Raw genomic sequence first — 17,541 nt, 5'->3', positions numbered from 1 at the left:
AAAATCAAAATAAAGAAATTATTTTTTAGCTTAAAGAAAATTAAGCTTATTTTAAGAGACACTAAAATACACATTTATTAAAAAAATTGTGCATATTGAAAATTTTGTAAGCATATTGTGTATTACTTTAAGTCAATTGCTTTATTTATGATAATGCAATGAAACATGGCAAATTGTGCCGACATAATTTTTGGTTCCAGGCTGATGTTCAAAGAACACATGCAAAAATGGGAAAACTAACAAAATATTAATAACTGATTATGTTGTAGTCAGTGTATGCTTTTTCCTGTGGGCTTTTTGTATAATAAAATAAATTCTGTAGCTGCAGTTTGCCTTTTTTGTTTTGTCCCACACATTTAAAATATTTAAATGAATAGGAAAATATTTTCATCATATTTTGATGGTTTATTCGAACTTGTGGGGTCATTAAAAACGTAATATCTCCTCCGAACATCACTTTTGGCCACTACTGTATATATACATTTGTAATGAAAATAAACTACTAAATATATTTCTCCCTTATTTCTCAATTTCAATGTACATTTATATTTACAAAATACAAAAGTTACATTTAAAATACTTAAATTAAAATACACTGTATTGGCAAGCCTTTCTCTTTAACTTCTGAAGTGCTTGTTTGCTAAAGGACAATCCTGTATTATCGATCGCGAGCTCTTGTTTACAGAATAATTTGATAATGAGCGCTCGAGAGCCAGTGGAGCGACTGATTACACGATTCATTTTCCTCTTCCCTTCTTTGTCCGTCCCCAGTCTCTTGCTCTCCTGGACGAGCCGCCACTGTCTGTCTATGATTAATTCCCATTGTCTCCTCAAGGTTATTGATACAACAAATCCCATTCCGTTCCTCTCATCTCCATGACAACCACACCTTCGCTGTTGCCCCCTCCCTTTCATAACCAATAACCTGGAGAGCCTCAGCATGTGTGTGCGCGTGTCTTAGCATGGAGAAGGAACACATCCCAGACTTCACTCTTTGTGTATGCGCCAGGCATCGGTAACACTGTAGCTAATATTCATAATATTGAATCCCCTTTGACTCTCAGAACGCAGGTCAAAATGCATTACATGCCGGCAGGTGCTGTACTGACGCAAGGACTCCTCCTTTTGTGTTAAATTATGAATATTTACAGGTTTTTCAGGAGAGTTCGGTGTATTCTCCTGGGCAATAACGTGTCAGGCTCGTGGGCGGCCACTAAGGGGAAACGCACCGAGCGGCTGTAGATATGAATACATTAGTTATGAAGACGGGAGTTTCACAAAAGATGTTCAATTTTAACATACATTCTCAAGACAAAATCAAAGATCAAAAACAACTGCAGCATTTTTAATTTCAATATATTACAGAAATTAAGGACTTTCTACAACTGTATTCAATTTTATTCTCAGGGATATATCAGTTATTGGCCTTTAATTTTGTATATTATTGGTATTGATCGATATATATACACACTACCATACAAAGGTTTGGGGTCATTAAGATTAAAATTACTACTTTTATTTAGCAAGGATGCATTAAATTGATCAAAATCGACAGTAAAGATATTTATAATGTTACAAAAAAGATTTCTATTTCAAATTTCTTTTGAACTTTCTATTCATCAAACGACCTTAAAAACATATCAAGGTTATATAAAAGATAAGGTGTAAAAAATATGAATAAATAATTTATTCATATTTAATTAATAATAATTTAAAAATATTAAAATATTAGTATTACAGCTGCTTTCAACATTGATAATAATAAGAAATTTTTCAGCAGAAAATCATCTTATTAGAATGATTTCTGAAGGATCACGTGACACTGAAGACTGGAGTAAAGATGCTGAAAATTCAGCTTTGAATCACAAGAATAAATTACATTTTAAAATATGTTCAAATAGAAAAAACTGTAATAATATTTCACAATATTACTGTTTTTATTGTATTTTTGATCAAATAAATGCAGCCTTGGTCATATATACAGCTATGGAAAAAATTAAGAGACCACTCCAAGTTCAGAAATCAATGTTAAGTGGTCTCTTAATTTTTTCCATAGCTATATATATATATATATATATATATATATATATATATATATATATATATATATATATAGTGAAATATAATAGGATGTTATAAATAGCAAAATAAATAATGAAATAAATAGCATGTTATCAGCTATAGCAGAAAGGTGTGTTTGTGAGTGTCAATCACCAGCTCCATGCGTCGACGGCTGCTATCCTGTTCTCTGACACTCAGGTCATCCATTTCCAGTCTCATATCCGCCAGTCTCTGCTGATAGTATCGGGAGTTCTCCCTCTCTCTGGCCTCAGCCTGGGCCGCCTGCTCCAGCTCCTCACCTAGCCGCACCACACTGTCCCTTAGACGCAGAACCAGGACCTGCATAAACACACACACATCGTAAGACTATAAAGATCCTCTCTGAGAATGACAATAAAGTTGAAGCTGGACTGACCTCAAATCTCTTGACCTGTCCTCTCTGGAACTCCAATTTGTTCTCTAGATCACAGATACGAGCTTCCTGCTTGCTTACGATGCTGCGGGCCACCGTGGACGACTCCAGGAACTGCACGCGTGCTACACTGGTCTGCAGCTGGGAAGATAAGCACTGTTGGGTTACGACTATGCTTGTGAAAAACGCTAAAAGGTCAACAAAACACTATTTCAAAGTCATGTTGACGACAGTCTTCCTGAGCGGAAATGAATTTACAATAAAATAAAAACATGAAAATACAATGTAGTAGGCCTATGTGAGATTAGGATTGTGTGTCCTGAATCATAATACTCTGAAAATAAGCGCATTTAAAAGGTGCTTATATTCAACATGCTAAAAAAATGCTAACAGCATGTTAAATCATACTAACAGGGTGCTAAAACATGCTAGCAATGTGTTAAAACATGGTAGAAAGTTATTAGAACATGCAAGGAACTTGCTAAGTCATGCTAGAAATATATTAGAAACATGTTTAAACATGCTACCAACATGTTCATGTTAAATTATGCTATAGCAAAGGGCAAAACATGTTAGCAAAATGCTAAAATGTGCTAGCAATATGCTAAAACAAAGATGCAAGCAACAGGTATGTTAAATCATTAGTGATTCTAAAACATAATAGAAACATGCTAAAACATGCTATCAACATATTGGCATGTTAAATGCTAGCAAAGTGCAAAAACGTGTTAGCAAAATCTTAAAAACGTGTAAACAATATGTTAAAACATTACAGAAAGATACTAGCAACAGGTACATTAAATCATGTTAGTGATTCTAAAACATATTAGCAACATGTTTAAACATACTAGCAACATTTTATCATGTTAAATCATGCTAGCGCAGTGTGCAAAACCATGTAACCAAAATGATTAAATGTGAGCATTATGCTAAAACATAACAAAGATGTTAATAACAGGTACATTAAATCATGTTAGTCATTCTAAAACAATAACAACATTCTACAACATGCTAGCAATGTGCTAAAAATGCTAGCAACATGTTTAAACATGCTAACAACATGTCATGTTAAAACATGTTAGCAAAATCATACAAATCTGCTAGCAAATGCTAAAACAACAGAAAGATGCTAGCAACAGGTATGCTGAATCATGCTAGTGATTCTAAAACTTATTACCAACATGTTTAAACATACTAGCAACATGTTAATCATGTTAAATAATGCTAGCAAAGTGTAAAACCACAATAGCAAAATGATAAAACATGCTAACAATATGTTAAAACATAGCAGAAAAATGCTAACAGATATGTTAAATGATGTTAGTGATTCCCAAACTTATTAACAACATGTTTAAACATAATAGCAACATGCTAAAACATGCTGCAATGTGTGTAAAAATGGTAATAACATATTAAAACATGCTAGCTAAAACATGCTTATCATGTTCAATCATGCTAGCAAAGTGCAAAACCATGTTAGCAAAATGATCAAATGTGCTAACAATATGCTAAAGCATAACAGAAAGATGCTAACAGATACGTTAAATCATGTTAATGTTTCTAAGACATAATAGAAACATGCTAAAAATGCTAACAATGTGCTAAAAACTATAGCAACATGTTACAACATGCTAGAAACATTCTGAAAGCTTTTTAAAACTATATTAAACAAAGACAAGGCTTTGTCAAGTCAACATCAAAGGTTGTCTTTATCTTCTCAAACTTTATCTAGTTTCATATTAGTGTACTTCATACATAAAAGCGTACAGTTTACTAACAGAAGCGCAGTGCGTACGTTACATGGTCAGTAGAAGTATGCATACTGTGGCCCACGTTAAAGTGTTCATATGTGCCAGTTCTACATATGAATGGATGTCACATGTCTATATCTCGGTGTGTCTGTCTCACCTCCTTCTGTAGAGTCTGTCGCTGTTTCTTCAGTTCTTCCATTTCAGCCTGAAGCTCTCGGATCTGAGAGATATCACTGGAAGACTGGGGTAAACAAACATGTTTGGTTGGCTTTGGGATATTTTAAATAACCTCACACACACATGTATATATAGGCTTATATATATTTAACACACACACACACACACACACACACACACACACACACACACACTTATATTCTGTTCTTTTGAACTCTCTATTTATCAAAGAATCCTGAATAAACAGACTTTCCAAAAACAAACTTTAGCAAATATTAACATTATAATAAAAATATTAATGTTAACTAATAACATTAATTTAGAGATCCTAAATGAATGCTAATGGAACTTCTTTAATAATCTGAAACCAATCCTAATGGGATCAAACAATAAGAATCCTCTGAAAATAAAATAAAATCCTACTGGATAATCTTACATTTCAATATTTATTCATTTTTTATATTCTCATAGACATAAACATCAGTAATTTAAATATTTATTTTGCTATAAAAAGGAAACATCAAATGATGTTGCCAGAGGACTCAAGTGAAAGGATAAACCAGTTGAAATGAACCATCCATTTAGCAAAATGAATCATAAATTTACTCAACTGAATCAGACTATTTAGAGAGAGAGGATATTTTATGAGAGAGTGCAACGCAATGTGACAAATGATATCATTTTGTCACACTTCCTGACTATTTGATGGGAAAAATAGCTCATTATAAGAAAAGCTGTTTTGAAAATGACTGTCACAACTCTCCAAGAGTGAAGCACAAGCATATAGCTCCAGCAGACCTGAGCGATGAGGGCTTTGTGCTTCTGCATGAGCTCGTTGAGGTCCTCCTGGTCTTCTTCGAGCCTCTTCATCAGGTCCGTCCTCTCGTAGCATAGCTGAGCCAGCTGCTCATCCACCTGGGACAACAGACAGAGACAGACTGAGATAAACCTGAGATCAGCCCTTTGCACCTTTCATTTCATATCTCCGGGCCTCACCAGGCTCTTCTGCTTGCAGATGCTCTCCAGTTCGATCTGAGCGTTCTCCAGTTCTGCAGCAAGAGTCTTCTGAACACTTTCAGCCTCCAACCGTCTGGCTTCACTGTCCTCCAGCTAGAATACAAATAGATGTACACAAAGTCAAGTGCATGTGTTAAGACTTCAAAGAAGAACATGATAAGCAACATGTTTTAAAAACATTTTCATTACATATAATAAATGGCTAGAACATTACTTCAAGTCACCATGATATCAAAATGGTTAAAGGATAGTTCATCCAAAATGAAAGTGAAAGTTCATTCATCATTTACTCACCCTCAAGTTACTCCAAACCTGAATGAATTTCTTTCTTCTGCTGAACACAAAAGAAGATATTTTGAAGAATGTGGGTAACCAAACAGTTGATGGGCCCCATTGCTTTAAATAGTAGGGGGAAAAAAATACCATGGAAGTCAGTGGGGTCCATCAACTGTTTGGTTAACCACATTTTTGTGTTCAGCAGAAGAAAGAAATTCATTTAGGTTTGGAACAGCTTGAGTGTGAGTAAATGATGACAGAACTTTCATTTTTGGGTGAACTATCCCTTTAAGGGGTTCACAATGGGACATTTGAAGACCAATAGTGCAGAGACGTATAAATTTGTGCAGCAGTGCAGCGTGTGAGTCATGCTGAGTTGATGATGGGATGGCAGTGGCACCTGGCAGCGCAATCTCTCCAGCTGCTCCTTGGCACCGGGGTCATGACCCTGCCCGGGCTGTTCAACGGTGGACAGCAGCAGCTGGGCATCACTGAGCAGAGCATGTGTGCGCTTCAGGTCTCGCCTCAGCCTCTTCTCCACGTCAAAGTCTCTGTGGCCCACCTGAGACCAGAGAGAGAGAAATCTATACATCGCACTGAAGCACAAACAGAGGCTTTAAACTACACATCACTTCACAAGTTCTGGGAGAAAGACGGGTGTCTCTGGATACCAGTGGTGACTTTTAGACTCAGTTTAGAGCATAGGAACTGAGTAATGATGCTGGACACGTGGAAAACAGAGCAAATCCCAGACGCTCAATAAATCATGGCTACAAATATAAGCTTATACGTAAGGAATTGAGAATTTCAAACTAGTGCTTGAAATATATGGGCATTTTAATGGACAGAAATCAGGATGGTTAATAGCTAATATAATATAATATATCTTATATAACATATAGAGATGGACATCATAATCTAATCTAATCTAATATAATACAATACAATATAATGTATAATAATATAATATAATATAAAGTTCAATAACAAGATCAGCAACATGTATTACAAACAGAATTAATTATATTATATTATATTATAGAGAAGACTTCAGAGATGGACATCATAATATAATATAATATAATATAATATAATATAATATAATATAATATAATATAATATAATATAATATAATATAATATAATATAATATAATATAATATAATATAATATAATATAATATAAAAGTTCAATAACAAGATCAGCAACATATTACAAACAGGATTAATTATATTATATTACATTATATTATATTACATTATATTACATTATATTATATTATATTATATTATATTATATTATATTATATTATAGAGAAGACTTCAGAGATGAACATCATAATATAATATAATATAATATAATATAATATAATATAATATAATAAGTTCAATAACAAGATCAGCAACATATTACAAACAGGATTAATTATATTATATTATATTATATTATATTATATTATATTATATATATTATATATATATATATATATATATATATATATATATATATATAATATAATATAATATAATATAATATAATATAATATAATATAATATAATATAATATAATATAATATAATATAATATAATATAATATAATATAATATAATATAATCCTGCTGATCTTGTTATTGATCTTACTGATCTTATTGTTACCTACCTGTATTATGTTATATTATATTATATTATATTATATTATATTATATTATATTATATTATAAAGACTACAAATTAAAAAATCATGCACAATAAGATCAGCAGCATGTATTAACAACATTATTCATTTTATTTACCGAATGGATAGAACAATACATGAAATCTCAAGTAATGCACAAAAAATAAGTTCTAAGGTTGGGAAGGTTGGGTTGGCGGTAAATGCATATGCCCTGGTAAAACCCAGCAGGAGAAAGAAGGTCAATACATGCATCCTCTTACTCAATACAATACTCATTTTTGCAGCAGTGTTTACGTGCAGCTCGGGTCATAAACCAGGGGTCGTTGTTAACAGCAGCAGATGAGTAGCTTCATCATATCGATCTCGGTAGTGATCACGCTTCCAGAGCACAGTCACATTAGAGAGCTCCCCATGTCCCGGGGGCAGGACGTTCAGGTCGAATGCGTGTACAGTATCTCTAAAGGACCCTCTCAGCTTAGCCACAAGCTATTAGCTAAGTTTTGCACAGGGCACATGAGCGAGAGCATGTCCAATGCTATAGATCCTCTATAACTACTAAAACTAACAATGTACAAGGTAACATAGTCCCGCAAACATTCCAAAATCATTATGTAAAGGTTATGAAAATAAAATAATGTTAATGGAAAGTCCTCATATAATTTATGTCTGACAAAAGTTCTCACAATATTGAAGCATTACTGATATGTTCTGAGTCTGTAGTGCTGAAATGACTTTCCTTCTGGGCAGACATCACTATTCCCTTATAGTTTTAGACCCTAACCAACTTTTCACCATCCAGTCAATTGCCAAAGGATAAAACAAACCATGCCCTACAGACTTTCTCCAAAATATGTCACGGTATTGAAGTAAAATGGGTTACGAATTGATTTCACTTTGATGTTAAGATGTTAATACAAATGAAGTTGAGAATGTTTTCTGAGCTTTAACATTCCCACAAACAAATTGGAGTGAAGAGGACTGATAGATGAGGTTCATGTAGATTCAGAGCTGGGCATTGAGACAGGCAGTCTGTAGTGCTCTTGTATCAGAACAGAGAGGGACATGACAGCTTTACAGATCCTCATAAGCCCTGATGTGACTAACTCTGTGATCTATTATGCAGCGCGTCTGGTACAACCAAATGACCCACATATACTGTATTTAATAAATATCATGCCTGGAATGTAATGAAAGTTAGAAACGGTTGGTTACAGTGTGTGCAGGCAAATGTTTCTAATTTTGCTGTATATTATTATATTATTGCAAAAAAGATTTCATTTATGAAAATTAGGGATGTCCAGATCCGATCACGTGATCAGAAATCGGGCCCGATCATGTGGTTTCAGACTCGATCGGAATCGGACGTTACCTCCCGATCAGGACTCGGATATATATGTATATATATTCTCATTATTTTTAACACATCTAGTGATGCAGTGGCACAGAGTTAGGCCTGTTTCACACTGCAAGCGTAAGCGGCGCGTGAGTAGCGCATATTTTTTTCAGCGTGCATGCCAACCAACGGATGCATTCACACAGGCAGCAGCGGCAGGCAGGAGCGTCGCGTAAGCAGCAGTGCCGCGATCGTCTCGGCACCGAGTCTATCCCTGTGTCTCAATCAGCTCCCTAGCTCTTTAGGTCGTGAATCAGTATATAATGAAAGTGAATGTGGCTGATACCCTGATCAGTGTCCTGACTACTGAACTAGGGAGCTGATTGAGACACACGCTGCGCTGCTGACGCGTAATTAAAGTGAAAGCACACTTTTGATGGACAAAATAAATATAATTTCACACAAAAAGTGTTCAAAATGCACACAATACGCATGTCTAATGTGTTTTAACAAGAATTTGAGTATGACAGAAAAGAAAATTAAGAATCAAAAATAATAATAGAAGATTTACCCATTTAAACTTGTTTTTTATTATTCAGTTTGGGTTAAAGTATGGTGTATTATAAAAAACTAAAGTAAACTAGCCATATATATAAACATTATTTTAGTTATTACACAGACTGCAGCATACCCAAATCAAACCAAATATATTTGTTTTTATATTAGCCTTTTTTATATTTACTGTTGCACTAAAGTGAAGTGAACAATTTATGTTATTTATTACTTGATTGTTCAAGCTACCTCACAGAAGTGCTCTGTTTGTAATTAAATAAAAAATAAGGAACGTCCTGGACCTGTTTTTTTTTCGCTCTTCTTTATTCTTTTTTTGATGTATTATAGAAGTATCGGATCGGGACTCGGTATCGGCAGATACTCAAAATCAAATGACTCGGACTCGGACTCGAGGGCAAAAAAACCTGATCGGGACATCCCTAATGAAAATTACAAAATGTCCTTTTAAGGGTGTCAAAAAAAAAGCCAAATAAATCAGCTAAATAATGCCTTTTTTAATTAAAATGCAAAAAGCTTTCTTTTAGATAAATAAATCAAATTAAAATGACTTTAAGTTATTAAAATAAAATTGGTTAATATAATATAATATAATATAATATAATATAATATAATATAATATAATATAATATAATGTAATATAATGACTATATTTACATGTGCATCAATAATGTGACTATTTTCCATAATCAGGGTAAGGACTTAATCACAGTAAGATGTTTACATGATAAGACAAACCTCTTCACTCCTGTCTACATTCAATTTTCATTATTCTGATTATTCTCTAAGAATTCTGGCTATTTTTACCGACATTATTCACATACTCCAATGCACAAATGATGATCTCAAGACGCATCTAAATTTCTTCATCTCAATGTTTTCGACCATCAATATACTGCATTATATTCATGTTGCACAATGTTGTCTACATGATCACAGTTTCTTCAGAACACCAAAAATGTGATGCTTTCTTTACCACTAAGTTTACGAACCTGCGCATGACAGCGTCATCTTTCTACGTCACAAGCACATGCGCTTTTGTCAGAGTGCGATTAAAGTGTTTACATGCCTGTTTATTGTGATTAAAATCAGCATACGCCACATATTTTACTATGTTATGAGATTAATCACATCAATTTGATCAAAGTATTGTGTTTACTGTTTACATGAGGTAAAGTTTAATCGCAATATTGCCTAAATCTCATTATAATTGTATTATGAGGGTGCATGTAAACATAGTTTTTGTTACATAATGTATACAAAATAGTTAAAATATATGTGTGTTTTACCTGTTCACACAGTGTGGCAATCAGCCCCTCCAAGTCATGCTTCTCATGAACCACCATCTGTTTCTCCTCATATTCCTGTTCCAGTTGCATCTCCAGCTGTCGGAGCTGCACACACACACAGACAGGAAAGGATGTTTGAGACAGGGTTGTAAGGTGGTCCGTTGAGCTGTAATTAATTCTGTGTCCCTCACCCGTCTCTGTGAGGACTTCTGCACGTCCTCCAGTTCCTCGTCTTTGTCCTCCAGCTCTTTCTGATGGATCTGCTTCATCCTCTCCATCTCCATCTCAAAGCGCAGGTGCATCTATAGAGAAGTCAAGTTACCTTTATTTATATAGTGCTTTATACAAGCAAAGTGTCATTATTTAGTTTAGTGTTGATTCAGTTCAGTTCAATAACAGTGTAAAGTTCATCAGTTATAAAATGAGCTCAATTCAGCTATAAGCAGCTTTACAGATGACAATAGTGTTGTTATTTAGCTGGAATCAGTTCATTGTTGATTCAATTCAGTTTAATAAGTGTCCATGTTGCAAAATTTGTCGATTCGGCTATAAAGCAGCTCAAAAGAAGACTCCCACTGCATCTGAAATCGAATACTTCCCTACTACATAGTAAGCGAAAAACAGTACACCAAAATAGTAGTATGTCCAAATACATGGTATTCGAAAAATAGTAGGCAAAAAGTCCCCAGATGACCTTCTACTTCTGCCGAGATTCTGAAGTGTGCATTTGATGGACACTTTACTATCCCATGAGGCCATGGGAGGGGATTAATTAATAGAAGTGAAGCGACACAACTGCCGCTGGAAGGTCACGTGACGGTGACAACATGGTGGATGTAGTATGAAGAAAGAAATTCATACGGGTTTGGAGGGAGAGCAAATGATGACAGAATCTTCATTTTTGGATGAACTATAGTGGGTACGGAAAGTATTCAGACCCCCTTAAATTTTTCACTCTTTGTTATGGATTATGGAGGCCACTGTGCTCTTAGGAACCTTAAGTGCAGCAGAAATGTTTTTGTAACCTTGGCCAGATCTGTGCCTTGCCACAATTCTGTCTCTGAGCTCTTCAGGCAGTTCCTTTGACCTCATGATTATCATTTGCTCTGACATGCACTGTGAGCTGTAAGGTCTTATATAGACAGGTGTGTGGCTTTCCTAATCAAGTCCAATCAGTATAATCAAACACAGCTGGACTCAAATGAAGGTGTAGAAACATCTCAAGGATGATCAGAAGAAATGGACAGCACCTGAGTTAAATATATGAGTGTCACAGCAAAGGGTCTGAATACTTAGGACCATGTGATATTTCAGTTTTTCTTTTTTAATAAATCTGCAAAAATGTCAACAATTCTGTGTTTTTCTGTCAATATGGGGTGCTGTGTGTACATTAATGAGGAAAAAAAATGAACTTAAATGATTTTAGCAAATGGCTGCAATATAACAAAGAGTGAAAAATTTAAGGGGGTCTGAATACTTTCCGTACCCACTGTATCCCTTTAATGTGATCATGATTATAACCTTTTCAAAAATGTCATTAAGTGGAGAAGTTCTTCTCAGATTACTGTACCTGCTCCTGCTGTTTGATTTTGGCCATCATCTGGCTGATCTCCTCCGAGCGCTCCTTGTCTCTGGTCTCCAGCTCACGGAGCTTCTTCTTCAGTTCAGGGATGGAGTCAGAGGTGAGATGGAGAGGGACACTCAGGTCACGGATCTGAGCGCACAACTCCTCCTTCTGCTGTTGCAGGTCCGTGACCTCCACTTGACTCTCCTGGAAACACACAAAATTATGCACATATACAAACATAAATACACAAAAGCATCATTTCCATACTCAAGAGCAATTGACACATATAACCAACACCACACACAAAATCACACAAACAGACAATGCACACAAAAAGCTATAATATACGCAGACACATGCACACAGTCACATAGAATAACCACACACACAAATACTTCAAAACAAACACACAAGATACTAGTGGTTGCACAAACTAGTCGACTTTAAAGTGCCCCTATTATGCTATTTGAAAGGTTCCTAATTCTGTTTAGGATGTCTCCTACAACTGGTTTACATGCATCAAAGGTCAAAAAACACTTTCATTTTCTCATAATTTACACTGCACATGACCGCATTTTTCAATGATTCTCAAACGACTTGTCGGATGAATCAGTCTCTCTAAATCCCTCCTTTCCACGAGCTTGCTCAACTCTGATTGGCCAGATGGCCCAGTCTGTTGTGATGTATTTTAATAATAACCACATGATGATTCAATAACCATCATGTTCACACAGCTCACACAACACCTCTGCACTTTATTTCTCTCAACATGGGGACAGGAGCGCTGTCAGTCAATAAATGTGAAAAAGTAACTTGAGTTACTTATTTGAAAAAGTAACTTAGATATTTTGTTGTAAATTGAAAAAGTAATGCGTTACTTTACTAGTTAGTTGAAAAAGTAATCTGATTACGTAACTCAAATTAATTGTAATGCGTAACCCCCAACACTGGTCATCAGCGACTAGTCGATCACTTTAATCACATAAAATCTGAAATCGTTAAACATACACAAGCAATTATACTAACAAGCTCAAATGCATAAACAGACACAAAACAATCATAATCACACACAAACGCAGATGGATACAATATTTGCACTTATTACAGTTACAAAAGTTATTCAGTCAAGAGGAGTGTCTTTTGTTCTTTGATTAACATTAATGATGCCGACAGTAGCAGGTTTATTAGGCTGCTGTCACTTTAAGACCTGGCGCACATGACGTGGATCTGACACATACTATTTTCTCACATCTCTGTATGTTCATTTAACACTTTTTAACTAATTTAAGACTGAGCTTATGAGGATACTCAACAACATTTTGACAATTTTGTGTTTTTGTCCATTCCAGCGCAAAAAACAACAACTAAAATCTGTACTGGCACGCTGTTTTGGATGTTTGTTCACAGAGAGCCGTTTCACAGACAGCGCGCCAGTACAGATTTTAGTTCTTTTTTGCATCTTATCATAATTGAATGGTTTAATAGCTCTTGAATGAATGATAGTGTGATCATACAGTGGGTACGGAAAGTATTCAGACCCCCTTAAATTTTTCACTCTTTGTTATATTGCAGCCATTTGCTAAAATCATTTAAGTTCATTTTTTTTCCTCATTAATGTACACACAGCACCCCATATTGACAGAAAAACACAGAATTGTTGACATTTTTGCAGATTTATTAAAAAAGAAAAACTGAAATATCACATGGTCCTAAATAATCAGACCCTTTGCTGTGACACTCATATATTTAACTCAGGAGCTGTCCATTTCTTCTGATCATCCTTGAGATGGTTCTACACCTTCATTTGAGTCCAGCTGTGTTTGATTATACTGATTTGGACTTGATTAGGAAAGCCACACACCTGTCTATATAAGACCTTACAGCTCACAGTGCATGTCAGAGCAAATGATAATCATGAGGTCAAAGGAACTGCCTGAAGAACTCAGAGACAGAATTGTGGCAAGGCACAGATCTGGCCAAGGTTACAAAAAAATTTCTGCTGCACTTAAGGTTCCTAAGAGCACAGTGGCCTCCATAATCCTTAAATGGAAGACGTTTGGGACGACCAGAACCCTTCCTAGAGCTGGCCGTCCGGCCAAACTGAGCTATCGGGGGAGAAGAGCCTTGGTGAGAGAGGTAAAGAAGAACCCAAAGATCACTGTGGCTGAGCTCCAGAGATGCAGTCGGGAGATGGGAGAAAGTTGTAGAAAGTCAACCATCACTGCAGCTCTCCACCAGTCGGGGCTTTATGGCAGAGTGGCCTGACGGAAGCCTCTCCTCAGTGCAAGACACATGAAAACCCACATGGAGTTTGCTAAAAAACACCTGAAGGACTCCAAGATGGTGAGAAATAAGATTCTCTGGTCTGATGAACTTTTTGGCCTTAATTCTAAGCGGTATGTGTGGAGAAAACCAGGCACTGCTCATCACCTGTCCAATACAGTCCCAACAGTGAAGCATGGTGGTGGCAGCATCATGCTGTGGGGGTGTTTTTCAGCTGCAGGGACAGGACGACTGGTTGCAATCGAGGGAAACATGAATGCGGCCAAGTACAGGGATATCCTGGACAAAAACTTTCTCCAGAGTGCTCAGGACCTCAGACTGGGCCGAAGGTTTACCTTCCAACAAGACAATGACCCTAAGCACACAGCTAAAATAACGAAGGAGTGGCTTCACAACAACTCCGTGACTGTTCTTGAATGGCCCAGCCAGAGCCCTGACTTAAACCCAATTGAGCATCTCTGGAGAGACCTAAAAATGGTTGTCCACCAACGTTTACCATCCAACCTTACAGAACTGGAGAGGATCTGCAAGGAGGAATGGCAGAGGATCCCCAAATCCAGGTGTGAAAAACTTGTTGCATCTTTCCCAAAAAGACTCATGGCTGTATTAGATCAAAAGGGTGCTTCTACTAAATACTGAGCAAAGGGTCTGAATACTTAGGACCATGTGATATTTCAGTTTTTTTTTTAATAAATCTGCAAAAATGTCAACAATTCTGTGTTTTTCTGTCAATATGGGGTGCTGTGTGTACATTAATGAGGAAAAAAATGAACTTTTAGCAAATGGCGAACAAAGAGTGAAAAATTTAAGGGGGTCTGAATACTTTCCGTACCCACTGTATACTGTAGCACAGCTAAAGGATGACAGAAAAACGAATGCTGTATTAATTGCGTTAAATACTTTTAAACTGAAAAAAAATATTTGCAAAATTAACACGTTAATTTTGACAGCCCTACAAACAACATGACATGTTTTATATTATAGCTGTGTATTACTGCCATATGGACATTACTTGATACACTCATCTCTGACTAATAAAAGAATACTTCCTAAATTGTAACACTGAAACAATCTTCTTCTGTGAAGCTGCTTTGAAATAATATGTATTGTGAAAAGCGCTGTACAAATAAACTTCAAAGTTAACATAATCTGATGGACTTGAAGCATAACTTTTCTCCTCTGCTCATTCGGGATCTCTGGAGACTCGTTCAGTTTGCAGACAGAGGACAACCTGAGTACACGGGCACCACTGCAGATGGCGAACGCTTGACCTTTGACCTCGGCCCGTACCTTCAGCGTCTTGCGAAGGGTATAGATCTCTGCGCCGAGGGCGGTATTCTCCTGGATGGCTCTCTCCTTCTGCTCCCTCTCATTATCAGCCTGTTCCAGAGCCTGGGTCAGCTCGCTGTCAAACCTACAAACACACACACACAGACGCAAGAGAAAAACAGGGCATATTCAAGCAGCCGGAGAGTGTGGCACTGAATATTAATGTGTTATATGTAAATGAGACAGACCTCCTCTGTTTCCTGTCCAGCTCGTGAGCGCGGCCCTGCAGGCTGTCTGTCAGCACGCGGGCATCCTGAAGGTCGGAGGTCAACCTCCGGCAGTGGCGTTTTAGCTCTGTCACGGAGCGTTTAGATTGATCAAGCTGAGACTGCAGTTCTTGAACCTACCACACGGGGGAGATAGAAAGACAAATGTAATCAGGAAGGGACCATGTGCCGCCCACTGAGAATGACAGAGTTATTCAGTGCAGTGCTCATGACAAACATTTAATCTATAATGTGTTATATCTCTGCTCTTAATATGTTTAATATTTCCTTATTTTTTGAACAAATCAAACAGGACTGTTCAAGTAACCTAAGAGAGACTTGGTTGGTGTTAAAAATATAGGGCTAGTTGTCACCAGGGCTACATCTCAAGTTTTTGAGTCCAATTACACAAATGCTTGTGTTTTTAATTTTTATATTTACATTTTACACCCAGTTATATTTACTTTTTAATTATTTTAAATTAATATTTATCATTTTAAACATTTTAAAATAACTAACATAAAATTATATTATACAGATTTTAACTGTAGTATATATTAGATTTTTTTTTTTTACGTTTTGAACATTTTTTACCTTTTACATTTTTTTGTTTCATTAATTGTTTTGTGTTTTACTGCTTAAATTTTGTTTTTAAAGCCATTAAATATCCCATAATACACATTAAATTACTGATATGTTATAAAGATGGATTTTTACTCTAGATAATTCATATTTAAAAAAAGAAAAAATTACATTCTGAAATCAATGTCAAAAAACAGCAGGTTCCCATTGTGAAATGTTCCTTATATTGTGTGACAACATGCCCCATTATATGTAAAATGAGCTGCATCTCTGTTCTGGGCAATAAAGGTGAAAATATTCAAGAGAAGTGTGCATACAAAAACTGACTTGTGACAACAAGCCCCTGCAAGCCCCGCATCGAGACCAGTGTTATTTTAGTATTATTTATATATTATATTAATATTTTGAATTAGCTTTTTCTGTTTTTATTTTATTTTTATTCATTTTGTTATGTGCTTTTATATTTTTATTAGTTTAAAAAAAAATACTTTTAATCATCTTTAATATATTTTTATTTTAGTTTTAGTAATTTTAGTACTTAAACTTATTTCAGAAAATAAAATATTTTATTTTAATCTAGCTTCACTTCAATGACCGAAAACGATTCTTGGGCGTTTGGTGCAAGAAACCTTGACTTACATGGGCCTCTTTAAGCTGATAATTGAGGTAATAATTAACACCAGGTGAAATGGGTCTCATACCTTTGTATCCAACAGCTGACGGGCTTCTTTCTCACCCTCAAGTCTTTCCTCTGTCTGCCGCAGACGCCTGCGCAGAAACTCCACCTCCGTCTGCGCGCATTCCAGCTGCAGCTGCAGCTCACTTTCTGCGTGCGCATGCAGGGATTCACACACACCCACACAGAGTCATTATATTTCTTCTGCCTGCATGTTTGATTGCATCTACGCTGAAGCCTGTCTTACCTGTCGCCACTCCGCTGAGAGCTTCTTTATTCTTGATTTTCTGTTTTTCCTCCTCTAACTGCCTCTCGAGGGCCTCCAAAGACACTTTACTC

General features: G+C 35.9%; 1 protein-coding gene across 6 annotated transcripts in view; it reads right to left on the bottom strand.

The window, feature by feature from the left end:
• Positions 1-17,541, bottom strand: part of LOC125262384 (unconventional myosin-XVIIIb-like) — a 61,838-nt gene that overhangs the window by 8,440 nt on the left and 35,857 nt on the right. For all 6 annotated transcript variants that reach the window (XM_048181125.1, XM_048181126.1, XM_048181123.1 and 3 more), the window contains 13 exons: positions 17,450-17,541; positions 17,228-17,352; positions 15,927-16,081; positions 15,700-15,823; positions 12,130-12,330; positions 10,751-10,861; positions 10,560-10,664; positions 6,095-6,256; positions 5,398-5,511; positions 5,200-5,316; positions 4,382-4,465; positions 2,477-2,614; positions 2,215-2,400 (listed from right to left, as the gene is read on the bottom strand). The exon at positions 17,450-17,541 is cut by the window's right edge and continues 14 nt beyond it. In XM_048181125.1, coding sequence (XP_048037082.1) covers positions 2,215-2,400; positions 2,477-2,614; positions 4,382-4,465; positions 5,200-5,316; positions 5,398-5,511; positions 6,095-6,256; positions 10,560-10,664; positions 10,751-10,861; positions 12,130-12,330; positions 15,700-15,823; positions 15,927-16,081; positions 17,228-17,352; positions 17,450-17,541 — 1,714 coding nt within the window. The remainder of the gene's footprint in view (positions 1-2,214; positions 2,401-2,476; positions 2,615-4,381; positions 4,466-5,199; positions 5,317-5,397; positions 5,512-6,094; positions 6,257-10,559; positions 10,665-10,750; positions 10,862-12,129; positions 12,331-15,699; positions 15,824-15,926; positions 16,082-17,227; positions 17,353-17,449) is intronic.

Source organism: Megalobrama amblycephala, linkage group LG2, assembly GCF_018812025.1.
Source record: "Megalobrama amblycephala isolate DHTTF-2021 linkage group LG2, ASM1881202v1, whole genome shotgun sequence".
NCBI lineage: Eukaryota > Metazoa > Chordata > Actinopteri > Cypriniformes > Xenocyprididae > Megalobrama > Megalobrama amblycephala.
The sequence above is the reverse complement of the archived record's forward strand: the minus strand, read 5'-3'. Positions and strand labels throughout refer to the sequence as shown.